We start from the raw sequence: 24,913 nt of genomic DNA on the forward strand, positions 1-24,913 counted from the left end.
AATTTATCACCAATCACAGAACTTGTGGTGTTAACTTCTCTATCAAAGGTTCGCTGCACCTCGAACTTTGACCCAGCCGGAAGTTGTTTGGTTTAGTACAACCTGAGTTGTAATAACCCGCTCCATTTTTTATTTGTACTCATTCCCATGCTTATACCCAAATGAAGGTTCAAGCACGCTGTCCTGGACACACTTTTCAGCTCTCCGGGTCGTCTGTGCAGGACAGTGACTCCACTGACCTCAACCTTTTTTCACCATGTATTTCCATCATTCAACCCATAATATTAATTGTAATTCAAGTAAAATTGCGTAGTGATTCATTTGGCCGTAATGCTAATATGAATAAATGCTGTTATCCAGATTCGGGCATTTTCGTTTCATATCATTCGGGCAAAAATCACACTGGAGCCTGCACGCCAATGTTGAAATCTGTTACCTCCAGAGTTTACTACAGTTTTTTGTTTTTAAATACAGTGAATAAGTCGCAGAGACAAGGAAGAAATGGTTGGGGGATTTACTGGGGTGGGAGATGTCCTAATAGGGTGAGTTTCCTGCATTGTAAGATGTTTCCGACCAATAAAATCTTTTAACGTCTAAAAATACACATTAAATATATTTTCTTGTTTAGAATGTCAGTGTCTGTATATTCAAAGTGTTTGTGGTCGTCTTAATATTTGTAAGAAACCCAAACTGGATTTTGTCTTCAAATAATTTCGTATATACGAAAAAAAAAAAATATATATATATATATATTAGGAGATAAAATTAAATTTAACCTAGCACAAATACTAGAACGATTAGAAACACGTCTAATATACAGCCACTAATATTTTATGCACAAAAATATATTTGATACGTAATTGCAGTCGTTAAAAAGTCTCTGTTAGTCGATAACATCTTAAAAATTGTAGCAAACTCAGGACTGTCCCTTTAATAGTGGAGAGAGATATATGAGGCGTACGGGCTCTCATTTTTCAGGAGGAAATGGGGGGAGGTGATTTACTGAGGTCGGGGATGTCTTAATAGGGTGAAATTAATAGTGGAGAGATATATAGGCGTACGTGCGCTCATTTGTTTCAGGAGGTAATGGGGGAGGGTGATTTACTGAGATCGGGGATATCCTAATAGAATGGAATTAATAGTGGTGAGAGAGAGATATAGGCGTACGGGCTCCCATTTGTCAGGAGAAAATGGGGGAGGGTCAGTGCCGGATTTATAAGGGGGCAATAGCCCCGGGCCCCTCTGCCAGAGAGGCCACTCAGACTAAGGACTTCATTTATAAAAGAATGTAAAATTATAAAATTGGTTCATCTTTTATTTGTCATGTAATTTAATTTCTGTTGAGGAGCCCCCGAACCTGAAGTGCCCCGGGCCCCTGCCCACCAAAGGACTAAAGCCTGGGAAGGGTGATTTACTGGGGTGGGGGATGTTCTAATAGGTTGAAATTAATGGCGGAGAGAAATATAGGCATACGGGCTTCCATTTTTTCAGGAGGAATTGGGGGAGGGTGATTTACTGGGGGGAGGGATGTCCTAATAGGGCATTTCTGTTGAGAGCCCCCCGAACCTGAAGTGCCCCGGGCCCCCCATTGTCTAAATTCGGCCCTGGGGAGGGTGATTTACTGGGGTGGGGGATGTCCTCATAGGTTGAAATTAATGACGGAGAGAGAATATAACTACTCACGAACACAGAATGGTTGTGTGTAGCCTTTGTGTGCCACCCACGTGCCATCCGCCTGGCACATGTGCCTCGCCCTGGCTCGGGAGCCGCCGTCGCTGGTGTAGCACGCGGTACACACAAACTCGACGTTGTCGAGGTAGTAGTAAACGGACCTGTTTGGACGTAGTAACGTGTTGTCCCAAAGTGGGGGTAGATCCGAGGCGGCGCACTTCGCAGCTGAAGTATATTCATTAAAATAAAGTTTAAAGGCACAGACCCCAGTTTTAACTCGTAAAACTGGACACTAAGTTTATTTAAAATCAACAAACCTTTAACACACTTAGATAAAGTTACAACTGAGTGAAACAAGAGTCTGTGACGTTAAAACCGGAAAATATCCTTAAAAAATAGACTAGAACTCGAATCAACAACAGCTACTCCGCAGACCAACGTGCGCTTTTAAAAATATGAAAAATGCATTTTGTGCAATCTGATTAAAATTAGTTCTACTGGTCTACCAGTAGATCTAACAGCACTGCGTGGTCTCCCATGTCCAGGTGACATTTCATCTATAAATAACAATTTATGGGAATGGGAACTCTATTAACGTGCCCACATCCACACAGGTTCAGGCACGCCCACCCCGGACTTAGCCTCTGACTTCGCCAATGTCTAATTCCGGGGGGCGGGGGGTGTAAGTTTGAGGTGGGCGGAATTTGGACAAATTTAGTAAGGTCGAGAATAACCATGTCCGGTTAAAAATTGAGGCCAAACAAAAAAATAGACTGCTCATCCAAAGTTGAAGGTGATTGGAGCAATTTAGACGGACTGCCAAAAATAAAGGGCGACAGACTATTTACAAAACAATAAACAAAGTTTTTGAAATGATGGCCAAAAAAGTTTTAAAGTCTGTCTAAAGTCAAAAAAAGCGGAGGTTACCTGTCCTAAGAAAAGGTTAGCGACTACGGGGACGAGATGAAGTACCGCTCGTTGAAATTCGGTATCAGCTTCCTGAAGCTGTGTCCCAGTAGTCCCTTCACTAGCTGTATGTACTGGGAGCCGGCGATGATCTTTAGCATCCCGTGAACGGTGTAGTTGTCCATCTCGTGGTAGAGGATCGCTTGTCTGTAAAGACCATCGCGGCGTGACGTGACAACTAGTGCTGGTCCCGTGCCCCGTAGCTCTTTCTTGTGGATGGCGATCTCGTTGCCGTCCTGGAAAGTTTTGAAGGAGTCCTCGACGATGCCTCCAGGAAGTCCGAGACCACGCTGCGTCGTTTCAGCTGGTCCCGTCGGTTGCTCAGTCGCTTCCTGTTAGGCTGGCTGGTCTGGTCGTGGTGGGGACGGCGACTCAGAAGGGGCCGTTGCTGGCGGTTAAGCCGCCAGCTTCCCCCCCCCCCCCCACGTACCGCCCTTGGCGCACGTTTCCTCTTCCTGTACCTTCCTTTCTTCGGAAGTACCCGGTCCCCGTACACTAAGGTCACGGAAGTCCGTGACCCGGTGTACGACACTCGGTACTCCCCTGGGGGGAGGGGGAAATGGGGGGACGGGGGGGGGGAGACTCGAGAGAACAAAGACACACGTCTGTCTTCATCGCAAGTCAACTAGAAGTGCAAGAATCGAATAACAAGAATCGAATGAAGTAGACCTAGAGACTGAATAACAATTTAAATGTCGATTAATTACATTTCGCCTTTTATATCTTATTCGGGAGCATACAAATTCTAAAAATATCGGGTGAGACTATTTATGCAATAGGCTAACTTGTTGGTCTATTTCAACATTAAAAAACAGGGGGGAAAGTGCAGTAATAAACTCTGGATTGTATACTAGTATAAACAGTTTTTATGCCTATACCATCATGGGGGGTTTTGGGTTTTTTTTTTTTTTTTGCTGGGTTTTTTTTTTGGGGGGGGGGTTCGTCTTGATACTTATTTTATATAAATTTTTATATTGAAATTAGTTTCCGGCATACTTCGTAATTCACCCGAATCATTTCGTATACCCTCTGTATAATCCCGAATGTTTTCAAATTCTTTTCAAATCACTGACATGATTGTGCAAGTAAGGGTTTGATTGGTCGAATGAAAGATGAACTGGACATGATCTCCAACGGGGTGCTGTTAGATCCACATGTAATAATAATTAACCAGTGGAGCTAATTTGACCTAGATTGCATTTTGTGATATTAGAAACAACAGGATGACCAGAAATACTTCGGTTCTACAAAAATGGATAATCTAAAAAATAAAATGTAAGTAATGTTTGATTTTAGTGATCATAAATGGCTTTAATAGTGAAAAATATGCTGTAGTGTTTAAAAACTAGGGTCTGTCCCTTTAAAGTTTTGTTAACAACACCATTAGAGCACATTGATTTATTAATCATACGTATATATATATACTCTTCAAAAAAAGAAACGCAAAAGGGTACAAATGGGTTATAACTCCGATTTTATGTTTCCTACCGGTTCATGCTTTGTGAATATAAGGTCATTGCATGTCCCAAACACATTCCCACGGTTACATTCGATAAAACGCAGCTACTGTACAATAAAGTTCCAAAATGTGAATATTCGCAAAAACGCAGCCACGTGCAAACCATGTCACCACTGCACGTGCGTTGTCTGCACGTGCAACATGAACACCGACAGTATAAAAGTGCAGGGTGTTCGCTTGCCTGGCCTCTGTATCTGGCCGACAGTTGACAATCCAGGACATGCCACGTCTCAGTGAACCGCAGAGAAACAATGCCATCGCCCGACTAGACGCAGGGCGAATCCAGAACGGCCGTTGCCAGGGCATTCCATGTGTCCCCAAGCACCATCTCCAGACTGTGGGACCGTTACCAGCAACATGGATCAACACGTGACCTCCCTAGATCCGGTCGACCACGGGTCACTACCCCCGGGCAGGACCGCTACATCCGGGTACGCCACCTTCGGGAACGATTGACTACTGCCACCTCCACAGCCGCAGCAATACCAGGTTTGCGCAGGATATCCGACCAGACCGTACGGAACTGCCTACGTGAGGTAGGAATTCGTGCCAGACGTCCAGTTCGAGGTGTCATCTTAACACCACAACACCGTCGACTCCGACTGCAGTGGTGCCAGATTCATCGACAATGGCCTCAACTGCGATGGAGACAGGTGTGGTTCAGTGACGAGTCCCGATTTCTGCTCCGACGTCATGATGGAAGATGTCGCGTGTATAGGCGTCGTGGTGAACGTTATGCGGCAAACTGCGTGCAGGAAGTGCACAGATTTGGCGGGGGTAGTGTCATGGTGTGGGCAGCCATCTCACACACTGGCAGAACTGACCTGGTCCACGTGCAGGGCAACCTGAATGCACAGGGCTACATTGACCAGATCCTCCGGCCACACATCGTTCCAGTTATGGCCAACGCCAACGCAGTGTTCCAACATGACAACGCCAGGCCTCACACAGCACGTCTCACAACGGCTTTCCTACAGAACAACAACATTAATGTCCTTCCTTGGCCATCGACATCACCGGATTTGAACCCAATTGAGCATCTATGGGACGAGTTGGACCGACGCCTCCGACAGCGACAACCACAGCCCCAGACCCTGCCCGAGCTGGCAGCAGCCTTGCAGGCCGAGTGGGCCACCATCCCCCGGGACGTCATCCGTACTCTGGTTGCTTCAATGGGCAGGCGGTGCCAGACAGTTGTCAACACACGTGGAGGCCACACCCGGTATTGACTCCAGATGACCTTGACCTTGGTGGTGTGTCCTATCACTTACTCACAATGGACTAGAGTGAATTGTGAACAATCCTGCAACATTTGGTAATTATCGGACTCACCATTCAATAATTAAATCAATTCTCCAAATGTTACGACAATGTGGTTTTGCGTTTCTTCTTTTGAAGAGTATATATATATATATATACAGTAGAATCTCATTGGCTCGAACACTGTCGGTGCATCAAAGTCTGTTCGACCCATCGGGTAGTTCGAACCATGCATTCGGCCGTTGTCGGGTGCTTCTGTAACACACAAATCATTCGGACAACCTCGCAAGTTTCCCTAAAACTGGCTGGGCGAGATGGTCCGATTGACTCATGAGTTGACTGGATTTTACTTGCAAGATTATTCATCTAACGATTATCGCATTACAATTGTCTGTACCTGAAAGATAATTATCGACAGGTGCTAAATAAACAACACGATAAGCGTGAAAGGGTCGACGAAAATATTATACGTAAATTATTTTTTATATTTCTTCGGATAGACGTAGCCGTTCGAGCTAAATATGTTTAATTTTACAGTTCGGACCAATACACTGGTTCGAGAGAAAGCTTCTGTTCGACCCTAGGGGTATTCGACCAATCAGCACCGAAATAAAGGGGTTTAATAGAGAGAAAAATCGGGACTTTGTTCTTGGTTCGAGAATACCGGTAGGTTCGACCCTTTGGGTGTTCGAGCCAATGAGATTCTACTGTATATATATATATATATATATATATATATATATATATATATATATATATATATATATACATACATACATATATACATACATACATACATACATACATACATAAAATAAAATGTGACCTAGTACAAACAGTAAGACGATCAGAAACACATTTAATTTTTAGCCACAGGGAAACAGGGAAAACTATATTTCAATATACAATTTTAGTCATTAAAACGTCTCTTTTGAAGGCAACGTCTCTAATAATGATAACAAATTCAGGACTGCCCCTTTAAGAAGACAAGTTCTGTACTGAGACTTTACTTCGTCTTAGTGCGCATGTATATGCGCACGTTGACTGTACATCCGGATCAGTGTCGCACTTTCCCTCATAGGCTAGGTTTGCGCATTTGCAATCCGTGTCACCCAAACTATCTGTAACGACAAAGATTATATATCAAAATTCTTGAGAAACAAAAGAGGCATATAAAAGCTAAACATACATAAAAATAGCCCCATAAAGCAAACTTTTTTTCTATCTTTTTTTTTTTGATAAGGGTGTAGGATATAGAAAATACTATATGAGTGGCGTTAGATACAGTTTATCTTACGAGCGAAAGCGAGTTGGATACCTTTTTAAACAATGAGTTGTAAGATAAATGGTATCTAACGGACACGAATGTGGTATTCTATCTCTTACATATCCTGAAAAAAAAAAAAAAGTTTTAAAATAAATTTAAATACCTTTTCCAACGAAAACATATTTACGTCCCTTACGCTTATAGTTAACTTGTGCGTCACAGACAAGTCAATTTCAGATTATCTTTTTATTTTTATTTTTATTTATTGATTTATTGATTTTTTTTTTTTTAAATTATTGAATTTTTTTTTTTTTGGGGGGGGGGGGTCATTGGATTATATGCCATTGGTGACTTGGTAATCACCTAGGAGCAGCCAGTCGTATATCTTTGAAATGTTATCACACGTATATGTGTCAACAATTATGTGTTATCAAAAATAAATAATGTTGTTCTCACTAACGAGTGCGTAAGAAAAACAGGATAACATTTGTTTTAGTGCGGAACCAGAGTACTCAAAGATGCTTCGTTATGGCCTCAGACCACAATTAATTTCGCTATATGTTTCTATATAGCCTTAGTGGCTATAACATTTTTATTAATATCAGCAGGCCCGTGAAGTTTTGTATGTACCTTTGCCTGCATGGGGGACACATACCCTGAAAAGGACAACCCCTGTTGTCCAGCTCTTTCTCCCAGCATATTGGTTTAAACAGACACACCCTCTAAACCAGGCCGGAGTACACCCATTTTACACAAAAAGCACTACTTTTGCATGGGCCGGAATTACCACAAACAAGTCTTCAATGTCAACAAGTTACACATGTTTACAAACTACATGCTATCCCCTGTCACTTCAGTCAAACAGTTGCCACTTCATAGCTGTCTGCCATGAAATAATCACAGTCAAACAGCAGACGACTTGCGCGGTGAAACTTCCGGATTTTGGACAACCAAATGGGAAGATAACTGTAATCTGAGGCCTTATGTCAGAAACCAGCAGCTTAACGGCCATTTTCTCTCTCCTGTTTTTTCTGATTTACTTTAAAGGGACAGTTCGGAGTTTACAACCATTGTAAAATGTTTCCGACCAATAGAGCCTTTTCGATGACGTAACATACAAATTAAATACATTTCCTTATTTAAAATATTATTAGCAAGGTGTTTGTTGTTGTTCTAATGCTTGTAGTAGACCAAACTGGATTTTACCTTCCAATAATTTCGTATGTACAAAAACATATATATTACGAATTAAAGTAAAAATTGAGTGCTACAAACATTAGTATACGACCGCAAACACATTTGATATACAGACACTGGTATTCTGAACAAGAAAATGTATTTAGTATGAAATAGTGGTCGGCAACAAGGCTCTGTTATCGCAAACATCTTACAATGGCTGCAAACTCAGAACAGTCCCTTTAAACACCTGTGCTTTAGAAAAACAGGCTTCGTAAATTCGTCCCTTGAAGTTTAATATTAATGTTGTTCATCACTTCATTTTTGCATTCATAGGCGTACGGGCTACCCTTTTTATAAGGTGGTGGGGGTAGGGGGGGGGGGGGGCAGGCTGGCTTTTGCAACATTACTACCGAACAGTACTACAGACCTGCAAACGAATCACTACGCATTTTTACATGGAGTGCAATTAATTTTGAGGGTAGAATGATTGAAATACTTGGTAAAAAGGTCTCAGGTTAGCATATTTTGCACGAATATCTGCATCATTTGTGCCCGAATTTGAGGTTTTGCTCCAGGACTGGTGGAGGGGGGGGGGGGCAGTTGCCCCACCTGCCCCCCTTTCTCGTACGCTTACGTTTGCATTTACCTTAGTTTGACACCCAATACTGGCAATAACCGATGTGGTTTTTCGTGCAGGGGTGTCGTTAAACATTTATTTATTCATTTATTTATTCCGCTCGACCAGTAGTTGACTTCCTTACTTCGGTTCATAAATTCGCCAGATACAAAGTCAAAGTTTATTCTGTTTAAAGACACCGGCTTCGGTGGTGTCGTGTTTAAGCCATAGGACATAACGCTGGTAGGTACTGGGTTCGTAGCCCGGTACCGGCTCCCACTCAGTGGATAGGTGTAAGACCACTACACTCTCTTCTCTATTGGTTGGAAACATTTTACAATGGTTTGTAAACTCAGGATTGTCCTTTTAAACATTTTAAATGTATGTAGTTACACGCGTGTAAGTCTAAAACAGCCTTTAAAAAGCATTGTAAATTCGGCCCCAGGTAAGGACATCAATATTTGTGAGTACTTTCAATCATTTGCTGACCTTAAAATCCTAAAGACGTTTGCTATGTTTAACGACACCACTAGAGCACATTGATTATTAGTTTGACATAATATATTAACAGGGCTTCTAGATTATGGTAGCCCCACTCACATGGCTAGTGATATTCAATGTGTGTCTAGTAAATAACTACTATTGCTGTGCCCGGCGGCTAGTGAAAAAATTAATATTCTGACACCACCGCAATCTCTGACTTCAGGCGACATATATTATTATTACTATTATTTAGTAAAATTGTATTAACTTGAAGTAAGGTAGGGCTAGTAAATTTTGAATTGTGGATAGTACATTTTTAAATCACTGATCCCATGGCTAGTGGATTAAAAAGAAATCTGATTTATAGTCAAAGCGAGGAAACACGTTACATTTTCCCAGTAGTAGCACCATCCCACAGACAAGATAGCACATTGATATACCAGCAGACGCGGATCCGGGGGGGGGGGGTTTGAGGGGGTCTGCCCCCCCCCCCTCCCGCTCGTGACCAACGATTTTTCGATTATGAGGTTTTGATAACGGGTATATACTTCAAATCCATCTAAAACTATCTTCAAATATGAAAATTTCCTATCGAGGGGGGGCCCTTCAAACGCTCAGGACTGGACCCCCCCCCCCCCCGCTAAAATTCCTGGATCCGGCCACCCCTCCCCCATAAATTTTGCGACAGTTATAATTTTATTATATATTATTTTTCATCCCCATCCAAACCTCCCCCAAAGTTCCCTTGGCATTCCGCCTCATATCATTGGGGCCCCCTAAATGGATTTTCTGGATCATGTCATTGCCCCCCCCCCCCCCTGGATTTTCTGGATCATGTCGTTCCAGCCAGTGCTCCACAACTGGTGTAACAAAGGCCGTGGTATGTACTATCCTGTCTGTGGGATGGCGCATATAAAAGATTCCTTGCTGCTAATCGAAAAGAGTAGCCCATGAAGTCGCGACAGCGGGTTTCCTCTCTTAATACATGTGTGGTCCTTAACCATATGTCTGACGCCATATAACCGTAAATAAAATGTGTTGAGTGCGTCGTTAAATAAAACATTTCTTTCCTTCTTATGTTCATATACTTCTAACCTATTATGTAATCGAAAGCTGATCGGTTGGTGCCGACCGATTATAACCGATGATCGATTCCCATCGATTCCCAACACTAGCCACTGGTGTCTGAACCTTCGGTTCTATCCTCCTTCATTTCAGTTTGGTTTGACGTCAGAAGAACAATAAAAATGTTTTGGAAATTAAAAATGTTTTTAAAAAAAATAACAAAACCAAAAAACCACATTGTTTTTGTGTGCAATTTTGAAAACAATCGGCTCAGAAACAAATAACTTGTCGTAAATTCCATAGCATGAAAAAAAGGCGTTTCCTGTGGGACGGACTATAAATAGAGTTTTGGTTGGTTGGTTCATAAAGGTAAAAATTCGTTATTGTATCGTTGAGAGCAAGCGCACTCGGACGATTGCATTAATTATTGATGTAGTATATATTTAACTTAAAAGTGGGTGCCAACCGGAAGTCAGTCTCCTGAAAACTCTAGAGGGCTCTACAGGAGACATTTTTAGCTCACGCTTTGATGGTTGCACACGGGCGTAAGAAGGTGCAAAAAGGGGGAACACACACACACACACATATTATATATATATATATATATATATATATATATATATATATATATATATATATATATATATATATATATATATATGTTGCTAAAACGTGGGAGAGGGGGTTGGATTCGGTTAGACAGAATGTGTTGTTTGTTGGATCGAATGTCCGGAAAAAAATTCAGCCAGTTTCGACCACCTGGTTGAGTCCATGGGCCAGACCCGAAATGTAACGAATTGATATTTACTTGGGCGGGCAAATTCATATGGTGTTTTTTTAATAGCCTTGTGTCTACTCTAATCTTCTCATATACAAAACGATGATTTACACAAAACACTGTTGTTATGGACTTTGCAGTAATGGCTTAACCACGACACCACCGAGACCGGTAAGAGAGCCATTTTTACCGTCCACACGTCCGTCTAGCTCTCAAAGGGCAGATTAGTCGGGCTAACATCCCTTAAAACAGAAGAAGAGAGGAACTTACTGTTGCATGCGGAAAATGTCTCACAAGACTTTGGACAACGGCAGTGCATGTGTTCCAAACGGTCGACGTGGAGACAGTCGCCGGTGTCGGCGTACACGGGACAGTTGATGTCATCATCTGGCGGACACAAAGCGACTGTTGGGAAAGAAAGAAATTTTTTACTGAATCAAGAAACGAAGGAAGGAATGTTTTATTTAACGGCATATATAATTGAATCCCATTGGCTCGATCCCAGTCGGTGCCCGAATAAGTGTTCGACCCATCGAGTAGTTCGACCGAACCATTCGGTCAACATCGGACATTTCTGTAACATCAGTTAGAAAGTTGAATTAGATACAAATTATGTAAAACATGTAAGTGCACTGAAATAAATACAGTGTATAAATGGCAAATTCGTAATTTGTATTTACATGAATTTATTACTAAACAATTTGAATATTTCAACAAGAAACAAACCGAGCACTGTCCACGTTCCAGAAATGTAATTGTGTTCAAAGTAACGATTTATAATGAGGCCCGTTTTTGCACTAATTGTTTGATTGGTATCACGGTTCATCTCACAGATACCGTAACACGAGCTGTACTTCAAAGATCACAACCGATAGTCGCTTTACCAACAACATGACAAGTGTTGTAACGGAAGAATTGTATGACTATTGTTGCGGTTCGTCGATTCATCTATAGTTCGTTCCGCCTAAATAATTAATCCGATATATAGATAGATAGATAGATAGATAGATAGATAGATGGGTAACTAGTTTAACGTGCCCATATACCACTAGGGTTTCGAACACGCCCAACCAGAGTCCGACCTCCGATAAGATCGGTGGCCTGACTCGGGAGGAGCGCGGGGGAGGGGGGGGGGGGGTAGAATTGAAAATGGGCAGAATTTTGAAAATAGCAATTAGTAAAGTTAATAGAATTTTAAAAAACCAATAATAATAAAAAGTTACAAGTCAAAAATAAAAAAAATTGACTGCTCGGCCGGATATTTATATAATTTGGAGCATTTTAGAAGGACAGTCCAAACATAAACAAGAGAAAGAAGAGAGGATCGGACTATTTCATAATATTTAAAAAAAAAAGTAATTTCGACATATAATTTTGAACGCAGGTCTAAAAGTTTAAAGTCCGATCTATATGTCCACGTGTGTGGCCTCGTTAAGGCCGTTTGGGTGCACAGTTTTTTGGGACGAGATGGGTTGCATCCTGTCAAGAAAATCCCTAGATTGACAGTCATTATACGTTGAAGGTGTAGTGCTGTGTTGAAATACAGATCTTGAGAAGCCGGATCCGTCTGAACGAGAGAGAGTATCAGATTAGTGTATTGTTCAGTCGTCATGGGTTGGTATAATGGTGCGGACGGGCCCCGACTCCAGAGGATACGAGATGGTATCACTATAACGCAAAGTAAAGTCTAGAAAAGAGTAGTAGGGGCCGACCCCGCTTCCTATTTCTTCTTAGAGTGGGGCGGTCAATCTTCCAGAGCTGCTAGGACAGACTCGGACATGTAGAGACTAAACGCGAACAACCGTGGCGTTTTGCAGAATGGCCGTCATACGAGTCACGAAAAAACAAGTCGACATAGTCAGCCGGAGAAATGACGTGGAGGCAAGGAATCTCGCTAAAAAAGCATCCCACCTGGTGGTGCAGGCTGTCGAAACGAGAAGCGTTCCAGCGTTCAATCAGTTCCAATGACCGCATACATCCCAGTAGAAAACTTCACTTCGCTGACAAAAAAACCGAAATGAAGGATCCCCAAGTCGAGCAACAGGCTAGCACATGCAGTGTGCACAAGCGAAACAAACACGTCTTACTGCGTCGAGCTCCAGACTGGGAATGAATTAATCAGAAAGTTGTAATAACCACCTGCGCAAGCGCAGCAATTGTTGGTTTGGTGGTTTACCATTTGATATTTGATGGATCACCAGGTCGAGGGAAATATAGCTATTAACACAGATAATTTATTTCTAGTGAAGGCTTATAGTCGACCCTGGACGTGTTCGAGAGCAATAAACTCGGGACTTCGTTTTTGGTTCGACCCTTCCGAGGTCGAGCCAACGAGATTCTACTATATATATATATATATATATATATATATATATATATATATATATATATATATATATATATATATATATATATATAACCGTTCCCTCTGTAAACCGGAATTCTCTAAATGCCGGACATTTTACAGAGTCCCTTTTTAAAAATCAGGGCAAAACATAACCTCTCTAAACCGGATCACTCTTAAAACCGGACATTTGTCTTGGTCCCAAGGGTGTCCGGTTTAGATGGGTTTCACTGTATTAGTGTGTGTGTGTGTGTGTGTGTGTGTGTGTGTGTGTGTGTGTGTGTGTGTGTGTGCGTATATATATATATTATAAAGAATTTTTTTACTGAATCAAGAAACGAAGGAAGGAATGTTTTATTTAATGGCATTACCCCATCTCTGTTAGCACAATGTGCTTTTAAATATTTTAGAATTTTAAATGCTTGGAGTTTCTTGTGTGCTATTTGACCGTATGCTGTACTTTCAAACCTTTTTTGGTTTATGTACATCATGACACAATGCTAAAACAAGTTGTCTTCTTCCTATTCTACAACTACCATTTGCCGTAGAATCAGCTCGGATCATCATGACTGGATTATCAAATGAATGAAACCCAGAGGGATGAAGCCACATATTCACATAATGGCATCTATCTTGTTTTCTTTTGCTACATTTTATTTACGGATATATGGCGTCGGACGTATGGTTAAGGACTACACAGATATTGAGAGAGAAAACCCGCTGTCGACACTTCATGGGCTACTATTCGATTAGCAGCAAAGGATCTTTTATATGCACCATGTACATCATGACACAATGCTAACACAAGTTGTCTTCTTCTATTCTACAAATACCATTTGCACCATCCAACAGACAGGGTAGCACATACCATGCCTTTGATATACCAGTCGTGGTGCACTGATTGGAACGAGAAATAGCCCAATGGGCCCACAGACAAGACAGCACATACCACGTTTTTGATAAATAAATAACGAAACTGATATATATATATATATATATATATATATATATATATATATATATATATATATATATATATAATATCTTACATTTTTCAGTGCAATCAAAGTATGTGATATTTTTCAGATCACATACTTTAAGAATTTGATAACTTTGCAAATTAGATGTAAATTAGTCGAGGTGTCGGCACTAGGTTTATTGACATTTAAGCAAACGTACTTGGGTGACACTTCATGATTGACGTATGCATTCATAGTCATCAAATAAAAACATTTCAATGGCAATTTGACACTGAAAGCTGCCCAGCGTTCAGAAAACAAAAAACGTTATGCATAACTTTATTTTGATGTAAGGACATCCAAAATGATGTCATTCGAGTTTGACGTCATTTCCATTCAAAAATATATCGCGCCACATATTCTTACGTCATTTGAATATCTAGTAATGGCGGACTGGAATTAAAGTTGCCTGTACAAAAACACGTTGTATTAAGCTTGAGGTTAAATGATAAAGAGATTATTACCCTCGTGTATTTCGGTATCGTCAATATCATATATTAGGAATAAAAACAATTTTTATTCCTAATATATGATATTGACGATACCGAAAAACACTCTGGTAATAACATATATATATATATATATATATATATATATATATATATATATATATATATATATATATACAGTGAAACCCCTCTTAACGGACATCCATGGACCAAGTAAAATGTCCGGTTGTCAGAGGTGTACGGTTTTCAGGGGTCTGCATTTACGTAACTACCTTCCCTTCCCCATTAAATAGTTCAGCTTATCGTTTATTTCTGCTAATGATCTTTGCAAACTCTGCTTTATAAACCTCTCGCTTCTTGATAATGTCTCCAACTGCTGAATTTCCGATACTAAACTTTTCACCCAAAAATCTTAACGTTGGTTTAGGTTTACTTTCGAAACTTTTAATTATTTAAATTTTATAATCGTGTGATAGTTCAACACGGCGACGTTTAGCTGGTCGTTTTGTCATGTTGAAAATCGATATGAAAATAAAATGTTACTAACATCTGTTCGACCATGCAAAGCCAACGTTACTTTTGTTTACTCTTTATTTAGCTAAAGAAATGTTTTTAAAAGAGCAACAAATTCACACTGTTATTTTTGTCGATCTTTGAAGAAAATCATGTTACACGTTTGTGAAGGAATATATAGACACACACACACACACACACACACACACACACACACACACACACACATATATATATATATATATATATATATATATATATATATATATATATCAGTTTCGTTATTTAATTATTTATTTATTTATTTATTTGTCTCTTCCTTTCTTTCTTTCAATATTTCTTCATTAATAAAAATATTTAATTATATTATTTATGTTAATTTTCATTTGTGGATGGTATTAAAATGGTATTAAAATGGTATAAATACTACAAACAACACAAAACAAAAATAATAGTGATCAGACAGATAATTATTAATTATGGCTTAGTTTGATATTTTAAAAATATTTTTTATATATTTATAAAATTATAACTATGGCTATGGATGTACCTTTTTGTCAATGATCCAAATATAAGAATAATAAATCTGGTTTTAGAAACCGATTCTCCCCCAACCCAAAAAGTAGTGGGGGACTGTTAGTAATTTTAAAAAGTATGAATAATAATAATAATAATAATAGTAATAATAATAACAATTTGTCCTATATACATACGCTCATAAATTTCTGAAATAATTTAATAAATAATCCAAAATAATTCATTGTCTTTCAATGAATGAAATTGGTATGGTATGAGCAATGTCATGTCTGACTTAAACTTATTCCATTGAAACACATGTACTTGACTGACCCCTAGATTATGAAGACCTTAACAGGCACATGAAAGAAATATCACTATTAAAAAATACAATGTCTGAGGAAGGACAAATCAACATGACTGCACCTGTATGAAGCAATGAACATCACTGTTGGGAGGAAATCCTGTATGTTGAGTGTGGGTGTCTTTAAGTTACCAGATGCGGGAATTTCAAATTCATCAGCTATGCTGATTTTCAAAATGGACCATCAAAACCATTGGCAGCCACCAATATTCCTGACTATATTTTATGTATACCCTACTGTAGTTGGAGGTTTTAAATATTTGTGATATCTGGAATTATCGTGCAGCTTTCACGTATTTATTTTTGATTCATTACTAAAAAAAAAAAAAAAAAAAAAAAAAATGTTTTAAATGACATAATTACCCGAACTTCTATTTTATTGCATTCTTTTCTAATCCAGATCAATACAATATGTATATTGGATGTATTCCTACAATCTGTAATCCAGCATATTATTTAGCTATTAACATTGGATAATACAGCTTTAACAATAAAATATATTATCAACTTGCACCAAGGTAGATAATCAAATTTGGAAAAATTGATTCTAAATCTAGTATACACTTAAAATGCACTTCATGGGAGCAAACTAAGTGATTATGTTTTTTGAATATTTGATCTGGAGACCTAAAGATATGTTTAACGAGCATATTGTTAGGTATAAGTGAGATCAGAAGGCACAATAGTGACCAAAATTTAATTATGGCTTTGTAAAGTTTTTCTGCAAATTAAATTTGTTTTTGCATAAAACTACAAATTTGTCTAAAATACCAAAAAAATCTAGGTTTTTAAAAAGTTACGCTTTCAGAATTATATACATGAAACATTAACTATGTTTATAGAAATTAAAGACATTAACCCAATATTGGCACGTATTATTTTTAATATAAAAATAAATTGCTCCATTCAGAGCCATGTACAGTAATTATTGTCACGATCAAGGTCATTGTGAACATGCATGGCTGAGTGCCGGATAATTAACCAAATAATTTAATTAAATGACAAAAATCATAATCTTTTTTTATTATGCACTGATTATGTGCTACAGGTATGACTATACCAAATGAAATCCCATACTGACCATGTTAACGTTTGTGTCCAAAAACACTATATGCAATATATCAACCAAACTATGACCCATAAATATCAGTACTACAACCCCTACCTCAAAGTATTAACTGAAGAAAATGGTACCTTTCATGGCTCATTTTCGGTATAAATAGATGTTCCTACAACACCCCTAGTTTCGCACAAAATTTGAGTACGTTTTTACAGGTACCCCATACATGTTCCAAGCACAAGGCTACTTGACACAGTGGTACTAGATGAAATAAAACTGCATACATTTTTAGCCCAGATGAAACTTCATTTTTTTTTTATAACCAACACACTCACATTTATAACCAATCACAAGACTTGTGGTGTTAACTTCTCTATCGAAAGCTTTGTGCACCTCGAACTTTGACCCAACCGGAAATTATTTGGTTTAGTGCTACTTCTAGGGACGGCTCGGTCTAGGTAGAGCAGCTATACATAAAAACAATACAAAGAAGCACTTGAAAATTATAACTTTAAAGGGCACTATTCCAGGGACGGCTCTGTTTAGGTACAGCAGTTACTAGTATACATTATAAAAAAAATTAATTTAAAAAACAATTCTAAGGGGCATTTGTGAATTAGAACTTTAACTGGACCTATTCTAGGGACAGCTGTCTAGGTAGGGCGTTACCCCGTCTCCCTTGATGTCAAATTAAGAATGATCACTTTTTGGTTTAAACTAATAACTGGAAAACACACAAAATTATCATTCTTGATGTATGAATTATTGCTGAATGATTATAAAAATGGAATATGTGATCATAAATGGTTAAAGTTTATCAAATCTCTTTTGGATGACGTTGGATATAGTAATGTATGGATTGCACAGTGTAACCAGCTACCAGATGTAAATCTATTAAAACAAACAATTATTTTAAGATTACAGGATCAGTTATTACAAACATGGAACAATGAAATTGTTAACTCATCTAAAGCATCTTGTTACAGACTGTTTAAATCAAATATTGTGCTCGAGACATATTTAACCAATTTAGAGAAAAAATATTGGTTACCACTACTACATTTTCGACTCTCAAATCATTATCTTCCCATTGAAAAAGGCAGATGGAAAAAAATAACTTTAACAACAAATAGAACGTGCTTTCTGTGTACAAATAACGAAATTGGTGATGAATTTCATTATGTAATGTGTTGTCCTTTTTTTAAAGATGAAAGAACAAGACTTCTGCCAAAGTGTTGTCAGTCTAGACCAAATGTTTATAAATTTAGAATGCTATTTGACAGTAAAAAAAACCGGGTGTTCTCAGAAAGCTAGCAGTTTTCTGTAAACAAATTATGCATATTCTTAAGTCCCATGGCTGAAATCTGTTTTTACAATTTCATTTTATTTGTATATGCAATGTATGTCTTCAAATGCAAGTATGAATCCATAGATATACACTTGTTTTATCTGATGTACATTATTATGTCATTTATTTATTTAATTATATTTTTACAATGTACCTCATATGCCGTTGAATTACGGCCAGAGTGTAAATAAAGTTCAATTCAGAAAACGATACAAAGGGGAATTTGTAAATTATAGCTGTAAAGGGCACTAGTCAAGAAACAGCTGTCTAGGTAGGCAGATGTATATAAAAATTACATTAGTCCATTAGTAATTTTGAAATCTATGCAATTTCAAAGCAAACATTATTAGACTATCATTATGCAACTTTGATTACGCAACTTTAAGACGCTTATTACGCGCGTTAGACAATGTGATGAACCACAATGAGACTCAGTAACACAGACACACATCTGCAAGCTTGCGCATACACGCACAACATAACTTCATGCAGCTAAAAATGCTTAAGTGCCAAACATTTTTTTAAAGAAACAAAAAGGGCACTTGAACATTTTAAGAGCACTTGAGAAAAAGGGGGGACGCGAGAAAAATGAAAGTTAAATATTTACACAAGATAATATTGTATCGATTATCGCTTGTCAGCGCAGAAGACATAAAATGGGAGTTCTCTTCCGTGTAAGTTATCGATTACATCATTTCAGTAGATGAGTTACAAGTGCATTGAGTTATTTTGTAAAATTGCTTTCCCCTGTTGCGATTTGTGATGGACATTAAGACTTAATAATTGAGATACGATCCTAATAATCGTATCACAATCCTAATAATCGTATCACGATCCTAATAATCGTATCACGATCCTAATAATCGTATCACAATCCTAATAATCGTATCACAATCCTAATAATCGTATCACGATCTTAATAATCGTATCACAATCCTAATAATCGTATCACAATAACGTATTCTGTCATTCAATGATCGACTTGTGCGTATTGTCTTTACGAAACAAGGTACAAGGTTGTCGTACTCACACAATACCGTTCTTTGAGTGATGAATATAGAATAGAGGAAACATGTTTTGGGCAAAGTCTTGTTTTTTGTTTTGGTTTTGTTTTTTGTTGTTGTTGTTTGGGGTTTTTTTGTTGTTATATATATATATATATATATATATATATATATATATATAACGTTGCTTCTTAGCATGTTCTTTGTTTATTTTTAACCAGATACTGGTGCTCAACAAAAGTGATCGAGTGCTAGTAGAAATGTTCTGAATTTATCTTTAAAAATGATTTTCAAAATCACAAAGAAAGAAAGAAATGTTTTATTTAACGACGCACTTTACGGTTATATGGCGTCAGAGATATGGTTAAGGACCACACAGATATTGAGAGAGGAAACCTGCTGTCGTCACTTCAAGGGCTACTCTTTTCGATTGGCAGCAAGGGATCTTTTATATGCACCACCCCACAGACAGGGTAGTACATACCACGGCCTTTGATATACCATTCGTGGTGCACTGACTGGAACGAGAAATAGTCCAATGGTCAAAATTACAGCTTCTTGAGTTGTAAGGTGTCAACGCTATGAAATGTTTTTAAACTTAATGGTTTAAATGACAGTAGCATATCACTGATCAGTTGTGTTGGGAAAATATTTGAAAGAATCGTTTTCAAACATCTTTATAATTTGTTCATATCTAACAATCTCTTTTACGAGTTTCAACGTAATTGAATTGAACTATTTGTAGCAATTGAACTATATACAAAAGTATGTGAATCCCTCGATAACAAGGAACATTTTTGTGCAGTGTTCTGTGATATGTCTAAAGCTTTTGACAGAGTCTGGCACAAAGATTTAATTTACAAACTAGAGCGTTACTGTATTACAGGACGTTTACTTAGTTGGATAAACAATTACATATCAAATAGATCGCAAAGGGTTCTAGTAAATGGCTTCCTATCCAACTATGGTACTTAAATGGCGGCTGGTATACCCCAAGGGTCAGTACTCGGTCCATTCCTGTTTTTAGTTAAACTGTGTTACTAGACAGTAAAAAAGTTTGTTTATTTAACGACGCCACTAGAGCACATTGATGACACTGTTTTTTAGAGGAAACCCGCTGTAGCCACATAGGCTACTCTTTTACGACAGGCAGCAAGGGATCTTTTATTTGCGCTTCCCACAGGCAGGATAGCACAAACCATGGCCTTTGTTGAACCAGTTATGGATCACTGGTCGGTGCAAGTGGCTTACACCTACCCATTGAGCCTTGCGGAGCACTCACTCGGGGTTTGGAGTCGGTATCTGGATTAAAAATTCCATGCCTCGACTGGGATCCGAACCCAGTACCTACCAGCCTGTAGACCGATGACGTAACCACGGGGGGGGGGGGCCTAGGTAATTCGTACGGGAATCGCACGGCTGTATAATCTTTTAGTCGCACCGCAGTTGTACGAAAAATCGTTCAAGTGAGAACTGGGCTTAACCAAAACGCAATAACGATTCGATCGTTTTTATTGTCCTTTTTTATATTAGGTCAACCGCATAATCAGACTCATAGACCGATCCTTTTTTTTTTTTTAATTCCATGCGTTGGACTGGTACTCTACATGCAGCTTGACTGCGCTTCTGTCAAAACACTGTATGACGTCGCATAGTCTCGTTCAACCAGCCTAATACGAGACACGGGCGAGTGTAGTTCGTTAATTTATGCATTCTACGCAGTGCAACGTCAATAATGTTGAACCAATATTCTAACGTTTAAATGGCAGCTCAAAGCAAAATATATCTGTATAATTCTTAACGAGAACTGTGGCATATTAGCAATTCAAATATGGATATAAATTGATTAATACTAGATACCAAAAACTAAAATGGCCTTAAAAATATATATTTGATATTCAAAATAAAATTAATTTACCGGTAATCCATAACTTCTGTCTACATTATACAATGTACATACGGTTTCGGTTTGCACGCATGGAAAAGGGTGAATTGTTATCAAAGCACTTAAGAATATTTTTTTTAATATGTACAATTTGTACATTTATGTTTGCAAAGGCCAAGGTATATTTTAAAATTCCGATAATAAAATATACATATTTTAACTTGTTACTATTTTGGTTCCCGTATGAGGCTTTTAAAATGTTTTGCGCGAAAAGGTGATTGTAGGATTGTTGCAGTGAATTTTGTTCACAGCTAGTGAGTAGTTATCTTTCGATATTTTCGAATTCGAGCGCTCGCGGCAAACAATATATTGCTTAATTGAACAGAAAAAAACCCCAGCAAACAGAAAACTAACAACAACAACAAACAGTGTCAAACAGCCCCACAGAAACAAAGGAAAACATTCGTAAACATTCGCGTTATGAAACGCGCACAATACTTCAGCATTAAATGTTTTGCACACACAATTAACTTGGCAGCACAGCAGGTGCTAAAAATCAACGAGGTTCATCGCTTATTGGGACGTGTGAAGAGAATAGTGACGTTTTTTTTCACAAAAGTACAACAGCAAATCACCAGCTAAAACTAAAGCAAGAACTGTTACAGTTACCGAAGCATCAACTGTTGACTGAGGTGAAATCCCGTTGGAATAGTGTATACGTGTCACGGGGATCTTACAATACCCGTAACTGAATGAAACACGATTGTCCAAATATCTCTCCTAACTGTATATCTATTAGATCTCTCTGTAACGGGCGGTTATATCCAAATGTGGCTCGTCTCTAGGTATGCTCAGAGATAAGATCTTATATAAAGTATATATTATTATAGCACGTTTAGTTCACTAGAAAACACAACAAAAACACAATACACTTTGGAATCTGTATTAACCTACGCTGACAAATGTACTGCCGCAGTAGTTAATTAACAACAACAAATAATTACAAACCCAGAACTGATCACTTAATTAGTTAATCTCTAGGTGTCTAGTTTACACAATATGCTAATCACTTCACCGTGACACAACACCCACACGTGTGATAATTGAGAAACGCTAAAACACACACGTGTGATAATGGAGAAACGCTTCCAGGGGAACTTAATTAATAAAGGAATTCCAACTCTATTCCTAACTGGTTAATTTTTAATTAACCCTTACTACTCGTTCAGTAACCTTGTAACACAGAATTAATACTGGTACCTATCACAATAAAGACAATAACCTACAGTTTACCTAGGTCCTCTAGGATGACTGGTTAAGCTTTTTATAATTATTTAGGACAGTGAGCCTACAGATTACTGCGTCAGATGACCGCCAGCACCGTCTAAATAATATTGGTATAATACAGTATTAAAATATTTAAAGTCACATCAATTACATCAAGGTTATACACAGAGCAGAAATAAAATTATTTACCAGTCCGGACGGACAGCGATCCCCTGGAGCCTTCCTATGTTTCTCCCTGATATCTCTAAAATCCTAGCTATTTATTCAAAACTCTCAGAGACAGCGAATATCGCCTGGGGGTACAAGGCGGTACCTCACGTATCATCTGATATTTCCACCTCTCCCAGAGTCGGTATTTTTCCTTAGATGACCAGACATTCTGTCGCCAGTCGCCAAAATCACGGTTGTAAAAACCGCACTCGCGGAGGTATTACGTAACTACTGGCCACATGGCCTCCACAGCTGGACTAAGTGCATATTGGAATGCACGGTCGCGCGAAGGTATTACGTAACAAGTTGACCATCTGGGCTAAGTGCATTTGGAACTGCACACGGTCCTCTAAAACAATTAATATCGCCACAGGCGAAAAGAAATTAAGAGCATGTACCGTCACAATACGACATGTTGGAGCGTTATCTAGAACAACAGCCAGCTATAATGGCCGCACTCATGTCTCGGGAGCTGTCACGCGATGCAGACCTGGACACGCTGACTACTACTGACATATGTACAACAGAACAGTTGGTGGCCTTGTTAAAACCTTTGAGGACCATCATAACTATATTATGTGATGCCAGTCAACCTACTGTCTCCATGGTTTGGCCTCTTCTCACAAATCTCAAAACAAGTTTTCAGCCAAAGGAAACAGAATCTAGAATTATAAAAGACGCAAAGCAAGTTGTACTTGCTGATTTGGAAAAACGGTACACAGATCCTGAAATCCAGAAGTTCATGCTACAAGCAAGTGCAATTGATCCTAGATTCAAACTGCTGTTATTCATCAAACCAGAGTTGAGATTTGATATATTCAATTCACTTGTAGAGTTAGCCGACAAGTTGGACTGCAGCCGCACTATTCAGTTGAATGCTGTTAAAACTGAACCTGGAATAGTAGAACCAGCCATTACAGAGGATTCGCCCTTGCCTGTATTACCTAGCTTACCAGACCAGCTTGATACCCCCTCTGTTTCACATCCAAAACCTGTTGCTGTGGAACGGCCTCACGGAGAACCTAAGTTGAAGAAGACAGCACTGGACTCTCTCCTTGTTTTCATCAAAAAAATCGATGATGGACATAAAACCAAAATTCAGGTAATTGAAGATGAACTAACAAGATTTAAGGCAGAGGACCCGACTGAGTTAAACGACTGCCCTCTTACGTGGTGGAAACAACACAGTGGGTTTTTTCCACATCTAAGTAATGTAGCCAAGCATCTACTATGCATTCCAGCAACAAGTGTGCCAAGTGAGCGTGTCTTCAGCACTGCTGGTGATGTGGTTACAGCACAGAGAGCTGCACTTTCCTCTGAACATGTGGACATGTTAGTGTTCCTTAAAAAGAATGTGGTCCTGGATTAGACAATAAACACAAACTTGATAGGTCCTGTGTAATCACTAATCAGGTTTTACTTTAAAAATAAATACTTTTTATCCCTTTCAGCAAAGCCTTTGTACTTGTGCAATGTGTATTCATGGATGTGAATACATATTCGTATTCGTCACCACATATTCGTGATATGTATCGTATTCGCCACCATGTGTATTCGTCACACCCCTAGTAAATGGTACTATTAACAAACAAATATTCTATATTGTACATAAATATATTAAATAAACACAGCTTTTGAATAATAATAATGATAATAATTAATTCTAAATCAGTTACGCAGCAACCCGTCTGCTAAGAATATTTTATAAATTGGGTTGTCCGATTGGAAAATGAATCACCTTCGTTTGCTTTCCTTTTTCATTTTTCATTCATTTTTTTTTTTTTTTTTTTTTTTTTAATTTTTTTGTTTTTTTGTTTTTTCTCTCATGTATATACTTTTCTTTGAATATTTTTTAATATATATTCTTGTAATAGTTGTAGTCGCCGTTATTGTCATATTGTCATTATTGTATGTTATTAGGAGAGGGCCTCGTAAGTTGGATAACTTGTGCCCAATCTATTTGTACCTTGTATGCAATAAAATATGTTTCAATCAAAGGAGGCCTGTTTAGCGGCATGACCTACTTTTCGTGACCTTGTGAGTCGTAGCCTGACCTTGACATACTTGGGCAGGTGCGTGTGCTACTTCTTGACCTTGGTGTGAATCATAG

General features: G+C 38.5%; 2 protein-coding genes across 4 annotated transcripts in view; both read right to left on the minus strand.

The window, feature by feature from the left end:
• The window catches only part of LOC121387172, a 3,757-nt gene extending 1,349 nt beyond the window's left edge, over positions 1–2,408 (minus strand). The window contains exons 1-2 of the mRNA XM_041518198.1: positions 2,321–2,408; positions 1,684–1,896 (exon numbers count right to left, since the gene is read on the minus strand). Coding sequence (XP_041374132.1) covers positions 1,684–1,896; positions 2,321–2,408 — 301 coding nt within the window. The remainder of the gene's footprint in view (positions 1–1,683; positions 1,897–2,320) is intronic.
• Positions 2,409–6,266: 3,858 nt separating this feature from the next.
• LOC121387820 overlaps positions 6,267–24,913 on the minus strand; it is a 47,796-nt gene continuing 29,149 nt past the window's right edge. For all 3 annotated transcript variants that reach the window (XM_041519037.1, XM_041519036.1, XM_041519035.1), the window contains exons 2-3: positions 11,075–11,209; positions 6,267–6,537 (exon numbers count right to left, since the gene is read on the minus strand). In XM_041519037.1, the coding sequence (XP_041374971.1) occupies positions 6,395–6,537; positions 11,075–11,209 (278 nt within the window). In that variant the 3' untranslated portion in view covers positions 6,267–6,394. The remainder of the gene's footprint in view (positions 6,538–11,074; positions 11,210–24,913) is intronic.

This window comes from Gigantopelta aegis, chromosome 13 (assembly GCF_016097555.1).
Source record: "Gigantopelta aegis isolate Gae_Host chromosome 13, Gae_host_genome, whole genome shotgun sequence".
NCBI lineage: Eukaryota > Metazoa > Mollusca > Gastropoda > Neomphalida > Peltospiridae > Gigantopelta > Gigantopelta aegis.